The sequence below is a fragment of the Buteo buteo genome, chromosome 3 (genome assembly GCF_964188355.1).
Source record: "Buteo buteo chromosome 3, bButBut1.hap1.1, whole genome shotgun sequence".
NCBI classification, from domain to species: Eukaryota; Metazoa; Chordata; class Aves; order Accipitriformes; family Accipitridae; genus Buteo; species Buteo buteo.
Window position 1 is genome coordinate 74060444 of NC_134173.1, and position 21590 is coordinate 74082033.

Here is a 21590-nt window from a genome sequence, read left to right on the forward strand (position 1 = left end):
GTAATCTGGTGTGGGATCCACTTAGGAGGGAATCTTTCTTATTTGAATAGCTTGGGTCTCCTGCAGCTTTTTTAGCCTGTTGACAAGCTGTACATTTCCAGAGGTGCTGTAGTAGGAGTTACTCTGAGATCCTGATGCCCTTGAACAAACTCCAGTTTCTGCTTCCTGATATTTGGAACATAGTTATATACTATATATGAACTTCCTTCATAAGCAAATTATGACTGGTCTCTACTAAACCCATAATTCTGTTGTTTGTTTGCACGCGTCTGTTGCTCATTTCCCAGGCCACCACCACTGGCAAGTTCATTTGATTGAAAAGGAATCTTTTCTTTCCATGTTGCTAGTTTTCAGTCAGATCATCTCATGGACCTATCGGCGCAGCTCTGAGTGCTGTTGCACGGGAGGCCATGGCAACACTGGCGTCAGGGACAGACGAGGCACGTTCATGCAAGTAATTTGTGAAACCCCATCCTCAAGCACCTAACAATGACAGAGGTTTCAGGGTATTATATCCTAATGGAAGGATGCATTTATTTGCTACTTTGAGTTAGGTACTAAAAATGTAGACATTTGCCCTGTGCCTTGTATAGGAAGTTTAAGTAAATGCTTAAATTCAGAGCTGGTGACCTTACTAAAAGGGTTAAGCATCCACAAGTTAAGTGCTGCAACACTGCATTTTTCATCTCCAGCAGTAAGTAATGTCAAATCTTCATTTAGTGAAACTTTGAGTTGTTTCTGATCATGAGGAAAGGATGGATGCAAGAGGTCAAGCCTCTCTTGCCTACCTCAGTTTTTACTTGTAATAGTCTAATAAATCCTCAGATTTTTATGAAGGAGCATTACAGTAGTACGCTGTTGGATACACTTTGCTGGTAATGGAAAATTGTCATTTTAGGATTCTAAGCTTTCAGGCTTTTTGCAAATCCTTGAATTCTTTTGCTCAAGCTTATTTTTGAAAGGTCCTTAAGAGGAGGTTCTGTCTGGCATATCAGATCCTCTGTTCCCCTCAGAAGGGAGTCACCTACAACTATAACCTGTCTTTTCTTCCTCATGGAGGTGGTCATGATACGGGGGGTAGGCCTTTCTGACCTTGGCAAAGTGTCTGGTGCAGCTGGATCATCATCCACATCATCCATTGACTGGCCTTCCACATCCACAGCCTCATACTTGTTGCACCCAGGAAGGCAAAGTAGGCAAGGAGGGCATTCACCTGCCAACCTGAGAGTAGACTCGCCTCCATTCACTCCTTTCCTTTAAGCTACTGCCTTCAGCCTGGTGGGGGGAGGATACAGCATCCCTTGATCTTGTGGGTTTTTTTCTGGTGGCTGTTCCTGTTTCTGTCTCAGGGAGGGCAGAGCATGGTTGCACCAGTCTATCTCTGTCTCAGACTCCCTGATGCTCCTTAACCTTTCTGCTTCCTCTCGAAGCTCTGACACCAAGCTGAGCAGATCATCCACTTGGGCACACCTCACACAGCTGTTCTTGGTACTGCTGTCCATTACCAGTGAAAGGCCCTGGCACTCCCTGCAGCCTGAGACCTGGATGGCTGCATGTTTTCTTGGGAGCTATGCCTGAGTTGCCATATCTGTTCTGGCGAGTGCAGAGGACGTGGCTTTCTGCCGGGTGGATACCATTGCTAAGCTCCTTCTGGGAGGGTGATGACCACCAATTGAACTGACCAGTACCAGTATTGAGCTGGTAGGGTGATAATGGCCTTCCTGCACCAACTGCCACACTAGTGTGCCCTAGGCTGCTTTTTATAGGTGTGTTGGGTGGCCATGGTTGCTCTGGCAACACCCAGGCCTTGTCAGTGTCTCTTGCGAGGTCTGTCGGCTCCTGGTGGGTCTCTGTGGTGCCCTGGCATTTCCCTGCCTCAGGAAACCCCCCTGTATGGCAAGATCTGCCACTCTGCTGTGGACTGGGCTGGCTCCGGGGCAGCTCACATCAACAACATTCTGAAAAATGCTGTTTATTTTAAGTAAGTTCGCTCTTGTCTGGAAGTCGGTTGATTGCATATAAATAGAAAATAAAGCTCTGTTTTGGTGGGGGAGATATTTTGATTCAGTCAAGTACCCATGTCTTGCTCAAAATAACTATTTTCTCATGCTCCTTTTGAAAAAAATATTTTCAAACCCATCTCCCATCTTTCTGAAGGAATGACAGACATGTGCATCTTGCCAGTTCACCATTTAAAATAAAAATACACAGTCCTGACTGATTCAGCTGCATTTGACTCAGCTGAAACATCTCCATTGCTTTCTGTTACCTGGACCACAGTTTGAAGGGGGCTTGCTTCTAGCTGAAAGAGCAACAGCTAGAGCACGATTGATTCAGCCCATCGTATAGGCATCTTCTCAAAGGTCTAAATCCATCCTGTGTCCCAGGACTGAGCAAGCGCTATGGCACATAAACTGTACGCTGCGTGACTCTTGAGTGATGTGCATCTGTCAAAACCACATACAAATCAGAGAACATTTATTTTTCATCATCTGATTATTCTTTCACAGTGAAATGCTGGAATCTGTTAAGGCTCATCAGGTTACAAAGTTATGCAGAAGTCAGGAACTGTGAAGTTTTCACAAAGGGCTCATTCTACACCCTTTGGGTTTTAAATTTTTTTACGTATACGCATTACAGAAAATTGTACATTTAGCCACGCAATGACACCCTAAACAACAGCAGTGACTAAATCAAGAACATGGTACGTATTGACTTTTTGAGAACATTAACCAAAATTGGCAATTCTGTGTTCTGATGTAAATGTTATTGGTTTGTATCATCTCCATCGAAGGTCTGGGGACCAAGCTGGACGCACAGAACGAGCAGGTCCCAGACACCCCCGTCCACCGCCTTAACCGCTTGGTCAATCGTTACGTCAGCCGTGTCAGCTCTGATGAGTATTGCGTGTTATATTTTCTTTTTTTTTTTTGGTAGTTCACAGTCCATACCCCATCTCTTGCGTATAATAACGACGCCTCGTGAGACTATTTTTTTTCTGACAAAAAGAGAGGGGACACAACACCCCGACGAGGAGACAACATCTTTAACGCGGAGAACTCCGGAGCGCCTACAGCCGCGGAGAAGCCGGCAGCGTGCCGGCCCGCCCGCCCGGCAAAGGAAGCGCCTTTCCAGTGAGCCGGGCGGCGCCGCGCAGCGTCGGGACACGGGCAGGACCCGGCTCGGGGGGCGCAGGGGGAGACGGAGGACAGCGGCAGCAGCGGCGGCAGCGGCGGCAGCGGCGGCAGCGGCGGCGGCAGCGGCGGCAGCGGCGGCGGCGGGCGGGGATCCTCAGCGCCCCCCGGCGGCCGTAGGAGGCCGCGCGGGCCGGGCCGCGGGCACTGTGGCGCTGCTACGCCCACCCGAGCCCCGCCGACGCTCCCGTCATCCCCCGGTACGCTGCCATTGGCGGAGCGCTTCCCCGACGGCATTGGTCAGGGCTGCCCTGCCCGTCACGGGTTGGACAGCGGCGCTGACGACTCCGGTGCGTCTCGGTTCGCCGGGCCTGCGATTGGCTCGGGGCGCCATTATAAAGCTCCCTCGGAGACACGCGCACCTTTTCCTCCCTGGCGGCCCAAGGTGCTGTGTCCTTCAGCTGAAGCTAAGGCCGTCCCACCCCGGCGACTGGCACCGCGCCCCTTCCCTCCGCCATGGCCTCCGTCTCCGAGCTCGCCTGCATCTACTCCGCCCTCATCCTGCACGACGACGAGGTCACCGTCACGGTGAGTGCGGGCCCCGGCCCCGCCGGCACAAGATGGCGGCGAGCCGCGGCATGGCCGGCGGCGGCGCGGGGCGGGAGGGAGCGGGGCCGGGCTGGCTGCTGAGCGCCGCTGTCGTTGCAGGAGGACAAGATCAACGCCCTCATCAAGGCCGCCGGAGTGAACGTGGAGCCGTTCTGGCCGGGCCTCTTCGCGAAGGTGGGCGAGAGGGGAGCGCCGGGCCGGGCTGGCGGCGGGCGAGCCGGGGGCTGGCCGGAGGGGGGGGTCCTTGGGGCATCGCGGGGGGAGTGAGGGCAGAAGGCGGGGGCGGCGGGCAGCGTCTGCGGCTGCCGGGTGCGGGTCACAGCCAGACGAGGGCTCCTATCCTTAGCGACTGCAAAAAGCACCGAGTTACGCTGATGGCGTTGGTGGGAGCGAAGCGGGCTGGTGGCTTGTCATCATGCGGTTTCATCACCGCACTCATGGCATGACCTAGCAGGTGCGCAGGACCGAAGCAAAGCTGCCTCACGTGTCCTGTGTTAACGAGACTTTATTGCTGTGTGTTCTCCCTAGGCTCTAGCTAATATTGACATCGGAAGCCTGATCTGTAATGTAGGAGCTGGTGGTGGTGGTGCTCCGGCTGCAGCTGCTCCTACTGGTGGTGCTGCGCCTGCGGGTGGTGCTGCCCCTGGTAAGTGGGCTTCTGTGTCCGATGTTGTCATCTTCAGCTGGAACAAATACTTGGGTTAAAAAGCTACCCGCAGTCAGCTTGAGAGTCAGCTCGGTGCTTCCCCTTGCAATTCTAATGTGGTTTGTGCTTTGTAGTATATATGTGGGTGTTCTAGAGCAACACAGGCCCTCCCCTTTAGAAAGACTGGAATTGAGTCTGTACAGGATTAGTGTTACCTCAGAATTTCTGTATCAGAAATAGTGTGGCCAGCAGGAGCAGGGAGGTGATTGTTCCCCTGTGCTTGGCACTGGTGAGGCATCACCTTGAGTCCTGTGTTCAGTTTTGGGCCCCTCACTACAAGAAAGACATGGAGGTGCTGGAGCGTGTCCAGAGAAGGGCAACCAAGGGGGGCCTGGAGCACAAGTCTTATGAGAAGTGGCTGAGGGAGCTGGGGCTGTTTAGTCTGGAGAAGAGGAGGCTGAGGGGAGACCTTATCGCTCTCTACAACTACCTGAAGGGGGGTTGTAGTGAGGTGGGTGCTGGTCTCTTCTGTCAGGTGACTGGAGATAGGACGAGAGGAAATGGCCTCAAGTTGCGGCAGGGGAGATTTAGGTTAGATATTAGGAAAAATTTCTTTACCGAGAGGGTTGTCACACATTGGAATAGGCTGCCCAGGGAAGTGGCTGAGTCACCATTCCTGGAAGTATTCAAAAAGCACATAGATGGGGTACTCTGTAACATGGTTTAGTGGGTGTGGATGATGGTTGGACTTGATGATCTTGCAGGTCTTTTCCAAGCTAAATGATTCTATGATTCTATGAATTAAGGCTGGTTCTGTATATCATCAGGATCTCCTCCTGATGGCTAAGGAGAGCACATGCTTTGTAAATCTTTTTAGATTTGATCAGAATTAATTTTGAAGGCACAAAACCAGTTTCCTAGGAGTAGAAACGCTAGTCTCCTTGGGTTGTTAGCTTAGCTTGTTAGGATTGCTCAGGTCTTGCTTCTTGAGGTTAGTCATTGTATGTGAAGTCTTTTGTGGCATGTGACTCTCATGAGCTGATAAAATGGAAACTTCCTGATTCCTTTCTCCTTTTCTAGCTGAGGAGAAGAAAGAAGAGGAAAAGAAAGAAGAGTCGGAGGAATCTGATGATGACATGGGCTTTGGTCTTTTTGACTAATTAGTTTTGTACCTGTCTGTAATAAAGAACATTTAATTGTACTCTTGTCTCTTACGTGGATGCATGTGAAGGGGAGTGGGTGAAGGATGACCTGTAGGTACCAAAACTGCTGTCATTGCATGTTAATCTATGGTTTTCCAGCCTTCCTTGTTGGTTCTTTGTACTTAACATAGGTATAGTGCAGTGACAGTTACAGGTCTGAACTGCATTTATAGTGTATGGACAAAGGTGGAAATGTGATCCCAGCGAGCATGGGATGTGGTAATGGCTGGGCAGGTACAGCATGTGGTCATGTTTGGCGAAAGTGCTACTACTTGGTTGGTGAAGCTGCAGTGTGTCTAGTTAATGCCCTGGCCACAGAGCAGCTTCCATCTTGGGCAGTTTCTAGTAATGGGTAACTTTAACAAGCCCAGGGGCAGCTCAGGGCTGTGGTACAGCAGGGATTATGTGCATTTCACAGTGGAGGACAGTTGTTGAGCAGAAGAGTGGGGAAAATGCTGCAATTCTCAGGTAAAGGCCCTTGTTAGAGGCTAAAGCTAGGATACTGTTTATTCATGAACAGCTGTAATGTAAAAGCAGATTGAGTCTTGCAGTGCTAGGCACCAAGCCTAGGTTGTATAAGGTGTGTAATTTTTTTTGCCTTTCCAGAAGAAAAAGGAGCATTTCTGAAAACTGCTTTGAAGATTGTCTAACTTTGCATATGAAAGGAGTAACTTAAAAGTATGTACTTCTAAAATAACTTTTGAACAGGATTTTTCCAGAGCAACTGAACAAGGTAAGGGCTGTCCCTACAAATGTGTATTCTGAAGTATTAAATGAAAATAATGTGTTAGCAAAACATTCCAAGTGTGTAAGAAGGACTCCAAAGTTGTGTAGGAGGGTTGTCCCACATCTAGGCCAAAAATTGATGCACTCTGCACTGTCCCATCTTCCCACAAAACTGGAGCTCATTTGTCTTCTGAAAGATGCAGGCACCCATGGAAGAACTTAGTCCACACAGCCCCCCTGCTGCTGCAAACTCTCTACTGAGCTTCCAGAATAGTTCCTGCAAACCACTCAACTGCTACATGTCCCTCACCCCTTTTTAAAGAAATCTTCCCCTAGGAAAATTGATTTTAAAAGTCAAAGGGAGTGTAAGGAGTGACACCAAGTAATTACAGGTCATTTACACAGATGGTAACACCGACTTGGTTCCCTGTGCTCTGCAGCTGGAGGACAAACTGTTTTCTGGAAGACTTTAAATCTTGGACTTCCTTCTTGGATGCTTAGTGTTCTTAAAAGCTTGTGGATTGGGGTGGGGGAAAAATACCAAGCAGAGAAAGCTCACAGTGGTTTCTTCTGCAGCACACACACCCAGAGAATAATATAGACAGAATTTCACTGGTAACACCTTTTTAATAGGTCAAAGTAACTGTACAGTTCATTATATTCTTCCTGAGAATAATTTATATCCCTCAACAGCAAAAAGGGAGTGTGGTTTTTATTTTAACAGAACAGATGGCATAACTGGAAAACCAAGGAAAATCTAATTACACTGCTCTACTGTAACTCCTCCCAGGCAAGATAGACAAAAGGATGGGTTAGTTAACTACAGTGGGTTTAAAATATTTAACATGGCTTTAATCTGTCTTTATAAATTATATAAAAATGGGGGACATGAATGGTTACAGAACTCCTCTAAATGCAGCTCTGAATTGCTCTGGTACAAAGCAGCATTTTTGCTTCCAAGGAAAACAACATTGCTACAAAAGAACTGGCACATTATTCTGGTGAAAAAGACGAGAGTTTTCAGTTGTGTTCTACAGCTAGTTCCAAACAAATGCTTCACACATTCACATAAAAGTAAAAGGCAGGAAGATGAAGAGGGCTTTAGTTTGTCTTGAAATGACTGAAGTCTTGAAAATATAGCTTTTTATTCTTTCTCTGTAAATTGTGATTAGCATATTGCGACGTAAGTGTTCTAATAAAAAAATTCCAGTCTGGATAGTTCATATACTGTGGGCAAGAATTCTCAGCCCTGAGGTTTCCCCGAATTCTTCACTTCACAATATCTTTCTCCGATCTGCTGCTCAAACAGTTTTGGCTCTGAGACCGTAACCCTGTGGCTCTAGGCTAAGCGTGTCCCATGCGATGGTATAAAACTGAATTGCGCTCCATAGCTGTGATTTCCCGAGGGCTTTTGTACAAACTTCATCTTGTGATAATGCCACTTTTTGAATCCCAGACCAGCTTGGCTTTATGATAAAAACTTTGTTAAACTTTTGTAATGAGAGAGAACCAACAGCGGTCAGTCAGGTCTGCTGAAGCAAGAGGCGCTGGAAAGCCAGGACTACACTGGGTTAATCCTCACTGCTGGTGGAAGGTGAAGTAACATCCTTTCGCAAGCAGAATTCTTCCCTCGGTACTTAGTGCGGTCTGGACTGACTGATCATTTTCAGTCTGGCTTGATCAATAACATCCAGCAAGTTTTTGGCATCCACAGCCAGAGCATGAGCAGCTGTCAGCATTTGCTTTTTGTACTCCTGCTGCAGGCTGGTCATGACATACTGCTGTGCCAGTTTCATCTTGTTAATGAGCTCGGCCAAGTCCGAGTTCAGCAGCTTCTGTGCCATCTCAATCTGGAACGAGAAGATTCCGTCAACTGTGCAAGTTCTTAGAAGCATTGCACTCAAAGCAGCGGTACGACAGAGCAACAGCACTATCCACCCTCCCTCAGTAGCTCCTGCTTGAAGCTGGGGCCATTTCTGTGGGCACCACGTGGAGCAGATGGAATTTTGGCACCTGCTGCTCTATGCTGTGTGGAGATCAAGAGCAGCCTTGTCAGCTGCTGAGCCACCCGCTGTTAAACAGCACCAAGACCCAAATTGCTGACAGTGGATTTTAACCCATGTCTTTCAGTTAACGCCTTGCTACAGGTTTCCAGGTCCCTATTATCACCACTCTTTTTATTACTGTTACTGAAGTAGCTTGAAAAAATAAAACAGGTCAAGAAGCCAGGTACAGGTTACTTAGCAGAACCACACAGCTAAGTCAGGATGATTCTCTAAGATGGCACTTAAAAACCATTCTCTGGCTTTCTCATTATCACACTTATTCAAGGTTTTGGAGGAAAACGGTTTTACTCCTGACTCATGAACTTCACTGAAAGACCTCTGTCACTTCTCATCCAGAACTAGGTTACTACAGGATATCTTCTCATCAAAACCTTCCAGCTCCACTAAGCTATACTCAATTACCTGTTTAATGACTTTGTGTGCAAGCTGTAGTTTAATGAAGGATTACACTTGCACTGAGAATTAACTCCCAGGTGGTCTCCTTGCATCAGAATACTGGTTTCGTGTAAGCCCTGCTAACGGGTTTTATGTTGACTTCCTAGGGGTGCGTTGTTGTACGCTCTTCAGTTATATCCAGTTTGAGCGTCTTCGCTGAAGTCAACACAAGTCTATGTCCACGCAGCAATTCTAGTAAAAGTTATTTCATGTAGAATTATAACCCAAGAGTTCAGACTGCTTAGAGAACGAAAATGTACGCATGTGCAAAGAAGAGAGAGCCCAAACACATCCAGATAGCTGTTCTGGCTGAGGCTAACTCGAAACGTAATGACTGAGCATCAGGTGAGTGGAGTGCTACGTACCTCTCTGTGGGTGCTTGCAGGAAGCACTGGGAGGGTCTCATCTACTGTTGCTAGTAAGGTTCTTAGCGCCAAACCAACCTCCTAAGGAAAAAAATATTTAAGGAAATAAACTTTAAAAACTTGGAATGAACGGATGAGAGAATTGTAGGAGTGCAAGAAGCAACAGATACACTTAATTCCTCTGCTGGATAAGAAGGGAGTTAGAATATGGCTGAGAGACTTTTAAAGTCCCACCTGCAATTCTGTGTTTCACCATCAAAACAAGATACCACAGGGTTAATAAAGTTTTTCTTAAAAAATTGAAATGTTGAGAAGATGGTGCAGAACTCACTGCCCCTGGGTAAGCACAGGCAAGCTGGGGAATAAAAGCACTGTTGCCAACAATACTGTTAACAGTATCCAAAGCTCCAGCCCTCTGACCACAAGTTACCCACCCCGCAAACGCAAAAAGCTTTCCTACTTCCAACTTCCCAGCAAGTTTCTCCTACACCACTTGAAGACATTCAGGAGAGAAACAAAACACTGATTTTCGGCATTGCCTCCGTACCTTTACCATGGGTACATACTCCTCTGGCGGAGCTGGCTGTATTTTACTGGACATTTCTATGACCGCTTTCACCAGCCCAGTTACATTCTCGTAGACTTTGTCGTTGGAGCGGTCCAGGTTGGCCGTAGGAGGAGGGCTGATTTCCTGGGGCTGAATCTGGAAGCAGAGAGGGGTTGTTTAACCTCCTGTCCCCAGTAGATGGGGCTCAGCAACTTCCCAACCTCTGCAGACCGCTGGGAAGGTCTCATATTCGCAACAGCCCCCCACCCCGACCCGCTGGGTCCCCTGTCCTGGCTGAGCACGCTCACTCCTGGACCTGAAGGAAGTTTCCTTTAGTTCTTCTGACAACCTGATCTGTGAAATGACACTGGACAATTTTTAACAGGATTTCCCTGAAGAGCTTCCAGTATATCTCCCACAACCAAGAAGAAAATAATTTGAGAAATGAGGAGCAGAGAGTGCTTGATACATCTAAGCGGTTCACAACTGATGGACAAATTCTACTGCTAAGGCAACAGGTTATCAGATCCTTCATTCCAGAAAGTTGTTTTGTGCTCCAAAACAATGTCAGAGTACATAGTTAACATACTGATACAGTAAAGAGAGAATATTGCAATACATATTACTTTTTTGTTAGTGAAAATTCACAGCAGATTAACAAAAATGGTGTCACCAGTACAGGTGGGAAACACCAAATGTTTTCATACAGTTTGTTTCCAATAAATCAGAAAAAAACCAATGGGTTAAAAATCCTGTAGTCCTTACTCATGCAAAACTTCCATCAAGTCAGATATGTCTGCAGTTAAAACCAAGACAGACCGAAATAGTTCTGGGTCAGAAGGGAAACAAACTTTGAAAATTTCCTATGTAAGGTCCTCAGTATCTCTGCTCCTGAACTGTAAAACTACAAGCATCCCAGTTCCCTGCAGCTCTTCACTGCTATGGGATGCCCAAGCAACACTCAGTGGGAGCAGAAGGTTAAAAAATTGCTTACTTCCTCCTGGTCACACAGCGGCCATCCACCCTGCTGATCTGAGATGGCTCACAGCATTTCAGCCCACCACACTGGGTTACTACTGGTTCTTACAACTGGTCCTAGCTACAGAGATGTTTCACCTGAGGTATCACCTGAGATACTACCCTGATGAAACCTTGTCTAAGGAAGGAGTGCAGGATTTAGTGCATGGTGAGTCCATTTTGTTGCATTTCACTAAGTGGGTACTGACAACTATTACAGAGATGCATTCTAGCGTATTGATCAGAAAAAACCTTAGGAAAAAGAACATTGTAATTGCCTCAATCACCAGGGAAAGGCTGTGATTCTAATTGGTTTCAGCAATCGAGAAGTTAAAACAGTCATCTGGCAAAGTCACATGCAAAGACATTTTGGAATAGGGCACGTACACACACGCTCACGCACTGCTTACCCTCCATGGCTATGGTTGAGCAGAATGTGGGGGAAGGTTAAAGAAATTTACCAAAAGAAGGGAAAAAAGAAAAACAATATTAATAAAACTCAGCAGGAAAAAAACCAAACCAAACCCAAAACATGTGTAGCAATAAGAGACCAGTTAAAAAGCCTGCAACAAAAATGCATCCTCAACAGTATCGGCGGCAGTCATTCATGTTAGCTCTTGGTCCGTTTGTTACGGAAGCACCGTGTGCTGACGACCTGCTGTGCACTCGCATAGAAGTGGAAGTATTTGCCATGCACCCATGCTCACTTTTTACTAAACACATGGGGAAGAGATCATGCAAAGCTTAACAGGAGCAAGCCAGTCTGGCAAGCAGCAAAGTGGTGAATGGAGTACAGGGCCTCTGCAATGGTGGGAAACACCACGCCCTGTGCAACCCTGGTCCCTTTACACAAACAATCAATAGATTTAAGAAAATGTTGTATTCATCTTTCCGAAACTTTTTTTCTTTAGAAAAGTCATGATAGGAAATACATGGTCATCTAACTGTGCAGCTTCTGTTCGTGATGACTCGTCAGTCGTGGCATTAAGAACTACCAAGAACCCGTTCTGCATGGATTATACCCAACCCATGTAACTCCTACAGCCAGGCCCTAACGTTTCAAGAATATGGACATCTGCGTTTCTTAACGCTCAATTTTCTGTTTGTTTATAACCAATATCAACACTACTGCTCTGCAGACTATGAAGTCAGGAGTTTCTTTGTGTGGACTGGCTGACTTTGCCTCAGCAAGTAACAGAAACCCATGTATTTCCTGGTGCATGCCCTAAAGGTTCCTGAGGGCAAGCAGTTCAAATCCTCTTCATTTGTATTCTGCCAAAAAGGGAGACTGAAATGGGTGTACAGAAAAGGTAGTCTGAAATGAACCCTAGAAGCATCTTCAGTTTAAGACTGCACACATTAACAAAGCTATTATGCTATCAAAAAATAATGGGCTGTTTTCTTTAAGGGGCATAAACCAATCCAATTTCAAGAAACTCTTGACAGAAAAAACAAAATCAGCCCTTCTTTTCTACTGAAGAAGCTATTTAGTACACATATCTTGTTCACTTATTATTACTGATGACTTTGGCTGCTCTGGTTTGTTTGTTGTCAAAAGGATGTATTTCAGAAAACATTTTTCATGTTCCAGTATCAGCATTTAGAAAGGAAATTTTAGAGAAGCCAAGTTTAGTAACACATCTGTTACTGCTTTTTGAAATTTTCTGAGGCTTGGCAGCTTGAAAAGCACTGGCATCAGTTTCTAATAAGTAATCCTACTCAAATTCGCCACTGCTGTCTATTTACGCTGATTCTTAAATATTCCAATAATCTCAGAACACGACTGAGACAGGCAGGCAGCGGCTGAGATCGATTTGTGCTGAAAATATTGCTTTGATGGCAAGTTTTGAATTTCATGGTCAGATGAACTGGATTTTTTCTGTATTTTCTTAAACCACCTAAAATAAGCGTCACTTATCACAATAGCTGCGTCTACCACAACACGGATTCCCATTCTTTACTACAGGCTTGGCAGGGCTTACATTAGCCAGAGGTTCTCCTTCCATGAGGAGCTGTACTATTAGCATTAGCTGTTGTACGACAGCAGGGATGGGCCTGGTGTATTTGCAGAAGCCTGTGCTCTAACGCAGACACCATCCTTCTCCTCTTGGGAAATAGCTGGAGCACAAACACATCACCTCCCTGGATGCTACTGATGGCATCAACTGACAGGATGGGAGCAGCAGCAAGAGCGATCCTGCTTTAATGCTCTGGTCAGTAATACTGCTATCAGATCAACTAGTCTGTGGAGGCGCATTGGTCTAGCTGCAAAGGTAGTGAAATAATAAAATGGCGACGTGTATAGATCAGCTGCATTTCTGTTAAGAGTATTACTGAAAGAGAATTCCCAACCACTATTCTATCTAGCTGCTGGAAACCGCTAGCATCAGAAATAGCTCCGCTGGATCCCCTTGGGAGGCCCTGAGGTCACTCAGGTTTCTGTTTCCTGAAGATTAGAAAGGTAACAGAGTCCCAAAGGCAGGGAACAACAGCTAGAGGCACGATTTTAAAAGTGACTGACATACTGAAGAGGAGTTCCATTGGCACCAACTGCAGTAGGGGACAGGACGCTGTGTCTGACAGCACCCTGCAGCATCTCTCTGCTAGAAAACTGTAAAGTTTACGTTTTGGCTTTATTGCATATTTACTGGAGATGAAACAACACATTAGAAGGTGTCTCAGTCACAGGTCAGACAGCCCATTTCTCCCCTTCCCTTGTTCCCCAGAGCTAGTAGGGTTTTAGGAGCCTTGGTGCTGCAGCAAGAGCTTTCTGGAGCACCACAGTTCAGACATGTCTCGCTTCTTTGTGACTGAGGACAGAAGACTTTAGTATTACCTGAGTTAACTGGGAGCCCTAGGTGTGCTCCTTCCTGCTTAACAAAACTGCCGAGCAGGGGGGCTGAGTTCATACGGGAGATCTCATATGCTCTTCCAACTAGAAATAAGCTCACCTGGGAAAGGTTCTACATGAGGACCATGCTGAATCACAGTAATGGAGGATATGAGCCTACCAGCAAACTCCCCACTTCCTTGGAGAGCTGCCAGTGCATGTTTGCCCCATGACAACATTTACTTGGAAAGCAAAAGTGACTAACTTCCCATGGTCTCTACTTCAGGAACAGCAAACTATCTGAGAGTGGTAATGTTTAATCTTCTGAAGTGTATTTCATGTGACACTGAGCAACGTACCTTCACACCTTCGTTGTAGCTGTCCACAGGGCTGTTCAGGCTTGCAAGGCTGCCCAAATGGCTGGGGGCTCCAGGGCGGGGAGGTTTCTTTGGCGGAGCTGCGTGATCTGGTTAATAAAACAATTTGCATTTTAGAGGACCAACTTATCAGATGTACCTGCATAATTTTGGTCTGTCAACACTACAAAGGCTACACATGCTTTACTGTACTAGCAGAAGAGATGTACATCCTTATGTGTCTTAGCAGTAAATCCATTGTTTGTAGCAGCTACACTCTAATCTCTATTTTCTGAAGAAATGGAGACAGAAAAGGTTGTGGAATTCATTAAGTTCTCCTGCAATTATGAGAACATGGCTATTTTAGTAAGATGCTTCGAAAATCACTTTGTGGGGCAACTGCTACTCATCTCAGTATACCTACCCCAGACCCGAGAGGTACTCACCCCCTCGTACCCCAGCTGAGTGCCACACATACTGCGTATGTCTGGGAAAATCAGACTTCTTCACAGCAGAAATCCTGGGTGTGATTCACTTTGAGATTGAGAAACCTAAATTTAGGTGTCTACTTTCGTTTTACATGTCTGAACTCCACACACATGGTGAAGTCCTACACAGTGACTCAGCTTCCTCTAGACACTTCCTGCCTGTTGATGAAACACTTTCTTGGCTTTACTGACTACAGCTATGGGGACTGCACAGGGAATTTAAACACATAGTGCACTGAAACATCTATGTGTAGTTACCTGGAATTGCATCCACCCCTTGTATGAAAATACTGGCATAAATCTTTATTCACTACTGCTGCCAGAAGACTTGTAGTCAAAGATTCAAGATGACAATATATGAATTTACTGCTTACCTGGTTTACCCACAGGCTGATATATGTGCTGGTTACCAGCCTATAAAATAAAATAAACATTTAGACTATTATTAACAGTGCTCACAAATTTCATCGGCACAATCTGAAACACTGAGAGTAGCCAGTTCTCAGCACATTTCCCAACAGTTAAAAATACATCCCTATTCACCATCACTAGCTAAGCTCCTAACTACAGGTATATTATTTATAGAATAAGAAAATAATTTGCATTTATTTTGTATTGCTCACAACAGCCCTGGCCTCTACGTTACAGTTTATCCTTCATTATAAATCAAATGTGGTGGTATATTCACAATTATTTTTAGCCTGTATTCAGAGATCAAACTGTAGAAGTCATGATGGTAAAGAAATGGCAGTACAACAATTAGAACACTAAAGTATTTCTGCACTGCTGAATGGTTTCCATAAAGTTAACAGATTTCTAAGCTGCTTTACTTTTTGCTTTTGTTGCAAAGCTCTTAGTCAAGGTCAATTTGCTTATTCATCTGGAAGTATTTAATAATAGATTGAAGTGACTTTCGTTGGTAATTATGGTTATACATTCTTCATGCCAGCCTGAGTTGCTGAGGTGAGCAGCTCCAGTGCCGGCATGATTGGCAGCAGAGTGCTCTAGCGAGGTGCACAGAGGGGTTTCCTGAACCGGGGGAACCCCGAGGGAGCGGAGAGACCCACCAGGAGCCCCCAGCTTGTGTGACAGCAGCTGAGGAGACCTGGGCAGGGCCAGGAGCAACGGCGGGACATTTAAATGTGGTGCAACTGCCACTAGCCCTCAGTCACCGAGGCGAGCAGCTCTGGTGCCGGCACCATCCACACCTATAAAAGAAGCCCCAAGGCAGCGCCGCAACCGGGCTGGGCAAAAAGGGCATGGTGTGGCAGGGTGCCGTAACTCTGCCGGTTTGACCAGGGAGCAATGGTATCTACCCAGCAGGCGGCCACGTTCTCTCTAAACTCTGCACCCATCACGACTGACGCAGCTTCCCAGGCAGAGCTCCAGTGGAAGATGCTGCCATCCGGGTGTCCGTCTGCAGGCCGTGCCCTGCTCTGACACCAGTGCAGGACGGCAGCAGTGAGCACACCTGCGGGAGGTGTGCCCAGGGAGAGGAACTCCTCCGCTGAGGGACAGAGCTCGGGGAGGGGGCAGTAGGGTGAGGAGTGTCAGGGAGTCTGGGAGGGAGACGGACTACGGGAACTGCACCCTGCCTTCCCTGGGACAGACCTGTCGGGCAGACAGGACACAAGGTGCGGAGGATTCCCTGTCCTCTCCCCACCCGGCAGAAGGCGGTGACTGAAGGGATAGGGGGCAATGCTGACAAGGTCCTGCCTGGTGCAGCAGGTGTGTCTCCTCCATGACTTCCCCACCTTCCCGGGTGCCCTTGCATTATAGGTACGAGGCTCTGCAAGTGGAACCGAACAATGATGAGAATGATGGTTCATCTAGGTTGGAGGTGTCGCCAAGGTTAAGTCGGCCTATGCCCTGCGTCAAAACTGCTTCCATAAAGAAAAAAGGATGTGTTATTGTCATAGGAGACTCTCTTCTGAGGGAAACAGAAGGCCCAAAATGCCAACCGGACCCACTTCTTAGGGAAATCTGCTGCTTACCTGGGGCCTGAGTTAAAGATGTGATGAGAAAACGTCCTACCCTGGTATGGCCCTCAGATTGTTATCCATTATTGCCTTTTCATGTAGGCAGTGATGAAGCTGCAATAAGAAGTCCAAGGGTAATCAAGAGAGTTTTCAGGGCCTTGAGACGACTGGCTAAGGGATGAGGAGCACAAGCAGTGTTCTCCTCTATCCTTCCAGTTGCAGGCAATGATGATGGAAGAAATAAAAAGACTCAGCAGATCTATACCTGGCTCCATGACTGGTGTCACTAGAAGAATTTTGGTTGGTTTGTTTGTTTGTTTTTTTTTTTTATCATGGATTGGTCTACACAACACCAGGCCTGCTGGCAACAGATGGGGCATACCCGTCTCCAAGGGGTAAGGATCTTTGCACAGAAGTTAGCAGAGCTCATTGAAAGAGCTTTAAACTCGATCTGAAGGGGAAAGGGATAAAACCAGGCTCACTAGAGATAAGCCTGGGGGCGGCACGCCAATGTTCGAGGGATGGTGTGCTAGCGAGGTCCTTCAGTCTGCTCCACAATGTGCTGAGTACACTGGAGCGCATTTGAAATGTCTTTATACTAATGTGCGCAGCATGAGGAATGAACAAGGAGCTAGAAGCTTTGGCCCAGTCCCAGAGCTGCAACATCACTGGCATAAGTGCAACATGGTGGGATGAGTCCTGTGGCTGGTGTGCCATGATGGATGGTTATAGGCTCTTCAGGAGGGATAGGCAGGGCAGGCAAGGCCAGGGGCCAGATGCCACTGTATGCAAGTGAGGGGCTGCATTGTATGGTGCTTACAGTTGGCGATGACAGGGTTGACAGCCTCTGGGTAAGGATGAAGGGGAAGCAAATAAAGCAGATGTTGTTGTGGAAGTCTACTCAGCCAGGTGTGAGACCTCCTAGCCAGCCAGGACAATGACACCAATGAATTATTCTACAAGGGATATTTCTAGATCAGCTGCCCTTGTCCTTATGGGTGATTTTAACTTCCCAGACATCAGCTGGGAATATCATACAGTGGACACAAAGAGGTCCATGAAATTTCTGCAGCACATTACTTCTCGGTGCAGGTACTAAGGGAGCCAACTAGGAAAGGTGCCCTCCTAGATTTGTTATTTGTGAACAGAGAGGGACTCGTGGGTGAAATAGTGATTGGTGGCTGTCTTGGTCACAGTGACCACAAGTAGTTGAGTTTCAAGTCGTTGGAGATAGAAGCAAAACTTCAACCCTGGATATGGAGGGAGCAGACTTCGGGCTGCTGAAGAAGCCAGTTAGTAAGGTCCCCTGGGAATCTGCTTTTGAAGGTCCTGGGGTCCATGAATGTTGGTCACTTTTTAAAAGCCATCTTCTAAGAGCACAGGAGCAGGCAATTCCAGAGCGTCAAAAGCCAAGCAAGTAGGGCAGAAGGCTGGCTTGGCTGAGCAGGGATCTTCTGCTAGAACTTACATGGAAAAGGAAAGCGTACGGATATTGGAAGCACAAACAGGCAACACAGGAGGACTACAGAGATGCTGTTTGCTACTGCAGGGAGAAAATTTGTGCAGCCAAAGCTTGATTAGAGTTCAAGCTGGCCAGCACTCTGAAGGAAAACAAAAAGGGCTTTTTTAAATACATTAACAGCAAAAGGAGAATCAGAGATAATACTGGTCTGTTGCTTGATGAGGTTGGTCACCTCACAAATAGGGACACAGACAAAGCGGAGATGTTTAATGCCTTCTTCACCTCTGTCTTCAACACTGATGAAGGGCCCTGGGACCCCCAGAGCCCTGTGTTGGAAGACCATGACTGGCGGGGGGGGAGGGGGGAACGATAAACTCCCAGCCAACTCTGAACTGTTCAAGACTTGCTGCTCCAGCTGGATGCACGTAAGTTTATGGGGCCCAATGGGATTCATCTCAGGGTACTGAAAGAGCTGGCTGATGTTACTGCAGGACCTCTCTCCATTATTTTTCAACAGTCTTGGAGTCTGGAGAGGTGCCAGTCGACTGGAAGCTGGCAAATGTACCAATTTTCAAGAAGAATAAGATGACCCTGGTAATTACAGGCCTGTCAGTCTCACTTCACTGCCTGGTAAAACTATGGAAAAGGTTATTCTGGGAGTTATTGAAAAACACTTGAGAGACAATGCAGCCACTGGTCATAGCCAGCACACGTTCCAAGAGGGGAGAGTCCTGCTTAACCAACTTAATTGCCTTTTATGACAAGGACACCCATCTAGTTGACCAAGGGAAGCCAGTAGATGTGGTTGTTTTGGGGTTTTAGCAAAGCTTTTGATAGTGTCTCTCACAGTATCCTTCTGGACAAAATGTCCAGCACACAGACAAGTCCATAATACACTGGGTGAGCAATTGGCCAATGGATCAGGCTCAAAGAGTTTTAGTAAATGGGGTTACATCAGACTGGCAGCCAGCGACCTGTAGGGATCTGCAGGGCTCAATATTAGGGCCAGTGCTCTTTAATGTTTTTATAAATGATCTAGACACAGGAATCAAATGTACATTAAGTTAAGTTTGCCGATGATGCTAAACTAGGAGGAGCTGTGAACTCCCTCAAGGGTAGAGAGGCCTTACAGAGAGATCTGGATGGACTAGAGAGCTGGGCAATCACCAACCATATGAAATTTAACAAGAGCAAGTGCTGGATTCTCCACCTGGGACAGGGTAGTCCTGCTTACACATACAAATGGAAGGACAAGAGGCTGGAGAGCAGCCCTGCAGAAAGAGATCTGGGGGTTTGGATTGATGGCAAGTTGAATGTGAGCCAACAGTGTGCCCTGGCAGCCAGAAGGGCCAACCGTGCCCTGGGGTGCATCAAGCACAGCATAGCCTGCCGGTTCAGGGAGGTGACTGTCCCACTCCACACGGCACTGGTGTGGCCCCACCTCGGGTACTGTGTGCAGTTCTGGGCGCCTCAATATAAGAAGGACGTCAGACTATTAGAGTGTGTCCAGAGGTGGGCAACCAAGATGGTGAAAAATCTCAAGGACAAGACTTAGGAGGAGTGGCTGAGGTCACTGGGTTTGTTCAGCTTGGAGAAGAGAAGGCTGAGGGGTGACCTCATTGCAGACTACGACTTCCTCAAGGGGAGCGGTGGAAGGGGACATGCTGATCTCCTCTCTCTGGTGACCAATGATAAAACACGAGGAAATGGAATGAAGCTGCGTCAGGGGATGTTCAGATTGGAAATTAAGAAAAGTTCCTCATTGAGAGGGTGGTCGGTCACTGAACATGCTCCCCAGGAAGTGGTCACAGCACCAAGCCTGACAGAGTTCAAGGAGCATCTGGATGACACTCTTAGTCATATGGTTTAGTTTTAGGTAGTCCTGTAAGGAGCATGGAATTGGACTCGATGATCTTATGGGTCCCTTCCAACTTGAGATATTCTATGATTCCATGGAAGATGAAAATCTGTTTGGTCACAACCAAATTAATACTTTACACAAAACCTGCAGTTGTCGTGTCATAAAAAACATTACAATTCCAACAGTGTCACATTTTATGCAAACGTATCTGTTCAAAGGAGTTTCCATTGCAAAGTAAAACACTGAAGGCAGTTAGAATTTAATAGGTCTAGTACTGAAACACCTCTAAGAGGCATTTATTTATAAAATAAAGACCATTTTTATAAAGTCAGAATACTTCTTTGCATCAGACCTAAGGAAGCTGCTTTTTCAACACTCTAAAGATGACATTCAGACTGCTTAGGATTCACTTTTAATGCACGAAAACACAGTATTTGCTTCAATTCACCTTCAGCTCTGGATAATGTTATCATAACCACCACCTACGAATGTTAATTCATTTCATTTTAAGCAATTGTTTTTGAACGTCTTGCATTCTGTATTTTCAGAAACACACCCCGGTAACAGGGACAATAGCAGTACACTTAACTATTCCTTCGCTTCTAACTCCACCGCCACCTCATTTCAGTGCTAGATGACTGACGATACCAAGCATCTTGCCCAACAGCATGCAGAAAGTCTGCAGGAGAACCTTCGAGCTGAACTGAGAAGCTCATGCCTTGACAACTCACTCATTTTTCCATTAACAAACTGGAGGCATACTCACAATTGTAGTTCAGCATTTATTCAAAGCTTCAGCCTAGCATTTTTAGAAATCCACGTTATGGTTTTAAAATTACAGGCAGATCTGGTAATGGCTGCTATGTCTAAGGTTGCCTAGCACTTCAGGCTTGCTTTCAGCTGCTCAAACCTTTGCCAAATTTTAACTGCATGAACTGAAAATTCCCACACTAACTCTCTATTTCAAGCTAATTTCTATCTGTTTTCTATGGAAAACTGTGGCAAGAAGTGTAACTTTCAAAAAGTAAGGTTGCATAAAAATGTATTGCATAGGGAGAAATCTGAAGTTCCTTTAAGTTTCGTAGATGATATTCTATCAACTTAATGCTTTAGAGCAGAAACGTGACGGCTAGAAATAAAGAAGCACCCTGCCTACTCCAAGTCTGTAACTACAGACTTGAAAAAAAATCTAATTTCACTTTCAGGAACCAGGAGAAGAAACCAAAGATCCAAAGTCCTGAAACTCTTCTGCTGTCACCATGAAACTCTGAAACATACTGGCTGATCATCTCACACCACTGTCATACATCTGCCATCTGTAGTTAGAAAAAACCATCTGCTTTCTGCCAGCACCATCAGTCATGTCATTAACTTTGACTTGTGTTGTTGACCTGAATAGTTCAAATCTGATAACCCTGGGGGAAAAGAAAGGGGGAAGAGAGGAAGGAGAGTAAAATTCCACTAAAACAATTCTTGCATTTTTACTTTCTGAAAATTGCATTTTAAAAATGTACGTCAAAAGAATGTGCACAAAGTTATACAGCCACATGCTCATCAGTTAGGAACTACTAAAATGTGTGTGGTAACTGTTTGTACCATCCTATTGAAGAACAGGATCGTGTATTACTTCTCCTCCCTCCCAGCATCCCCAAACAGTGCAGATGGTCAGAGCTGCTGTGCTTTCTGCTCTACAGCTTTCCAAGTGTCACAACACCTAATCAAATAAAAAGTCACTTTGTGGGGAAGACGTAAATGACTGCAGTGAACTGGATTCTGTCCTCACCACTGTCACAGAAATCTCTGTGTAACGCTGGGCAACTACTTAATCCTAGTTCTCCTAGAAATGACCACTGCCTATTTCTCATCC

The 21590-nt window shown here is 46.3% G+C and overlaps 2 protein-coding genes across 10 annotated transcripts in view; one reads left to right on the forward strand and one right to left on the reverse strand.

The window, feature by feature from the left end:
* Positions 1–3469: 3469 nt before the first annotated feature.
* RPLP1 (ribosomal protein lateral stalk subunit P1) lies at positions 3470–5590 on the forward strand. The gene is made up of 4 exons (XM_075024034.1): positions 3470–3722; positions 3843–3917; positions 4272–4389; positions 5470–5590. The coding sequence occupies exons 1-4, from the start codon at positions 3651–3653 to the stop codon at positions 5547–5549; spliced, it is 345 nt and encodes a 114-aa protein (XP_074880135.1). The 5' UTR covers positions 3470–3650; the 3' UTR covers positions 5550–5590.
* Positions 5591–6924: 1334 nt separating this feature from the next.
* Positions 6925–21590, reverse strand: part of PTK2 (protein tyrosine kinase 2) — a 224281-nt gene continuing 209615 nt past the window's right edge. For all 9 annotated transcript variants that reach the window (XM_075024018.1, XM_075024020.1, XM_075024019.1 and 6 more), the window contains 5 exons: positions 14796–14835; positions 13937–14043; positions 9731–9886; positions 9184–9264; positions 6925–8167 (listed from right to left, as the gene is read on the reverse strand). In XM_075024018.1, the coding sequence (XP_074880119.1) occupies positions 7955–8167; positions 9184–9264; positions 9731–9886; positions 13937–14043; positions 14796–14835 (597 nt within the window). In that variant the 3' untranslated portion in view covers positions 6925–7954. The remainder of the gene's footprint in view (positions 8168–9183; positions 9265–9730; positions 9887–13936; positions 14044–14795; positions 14836–21590) is intronic.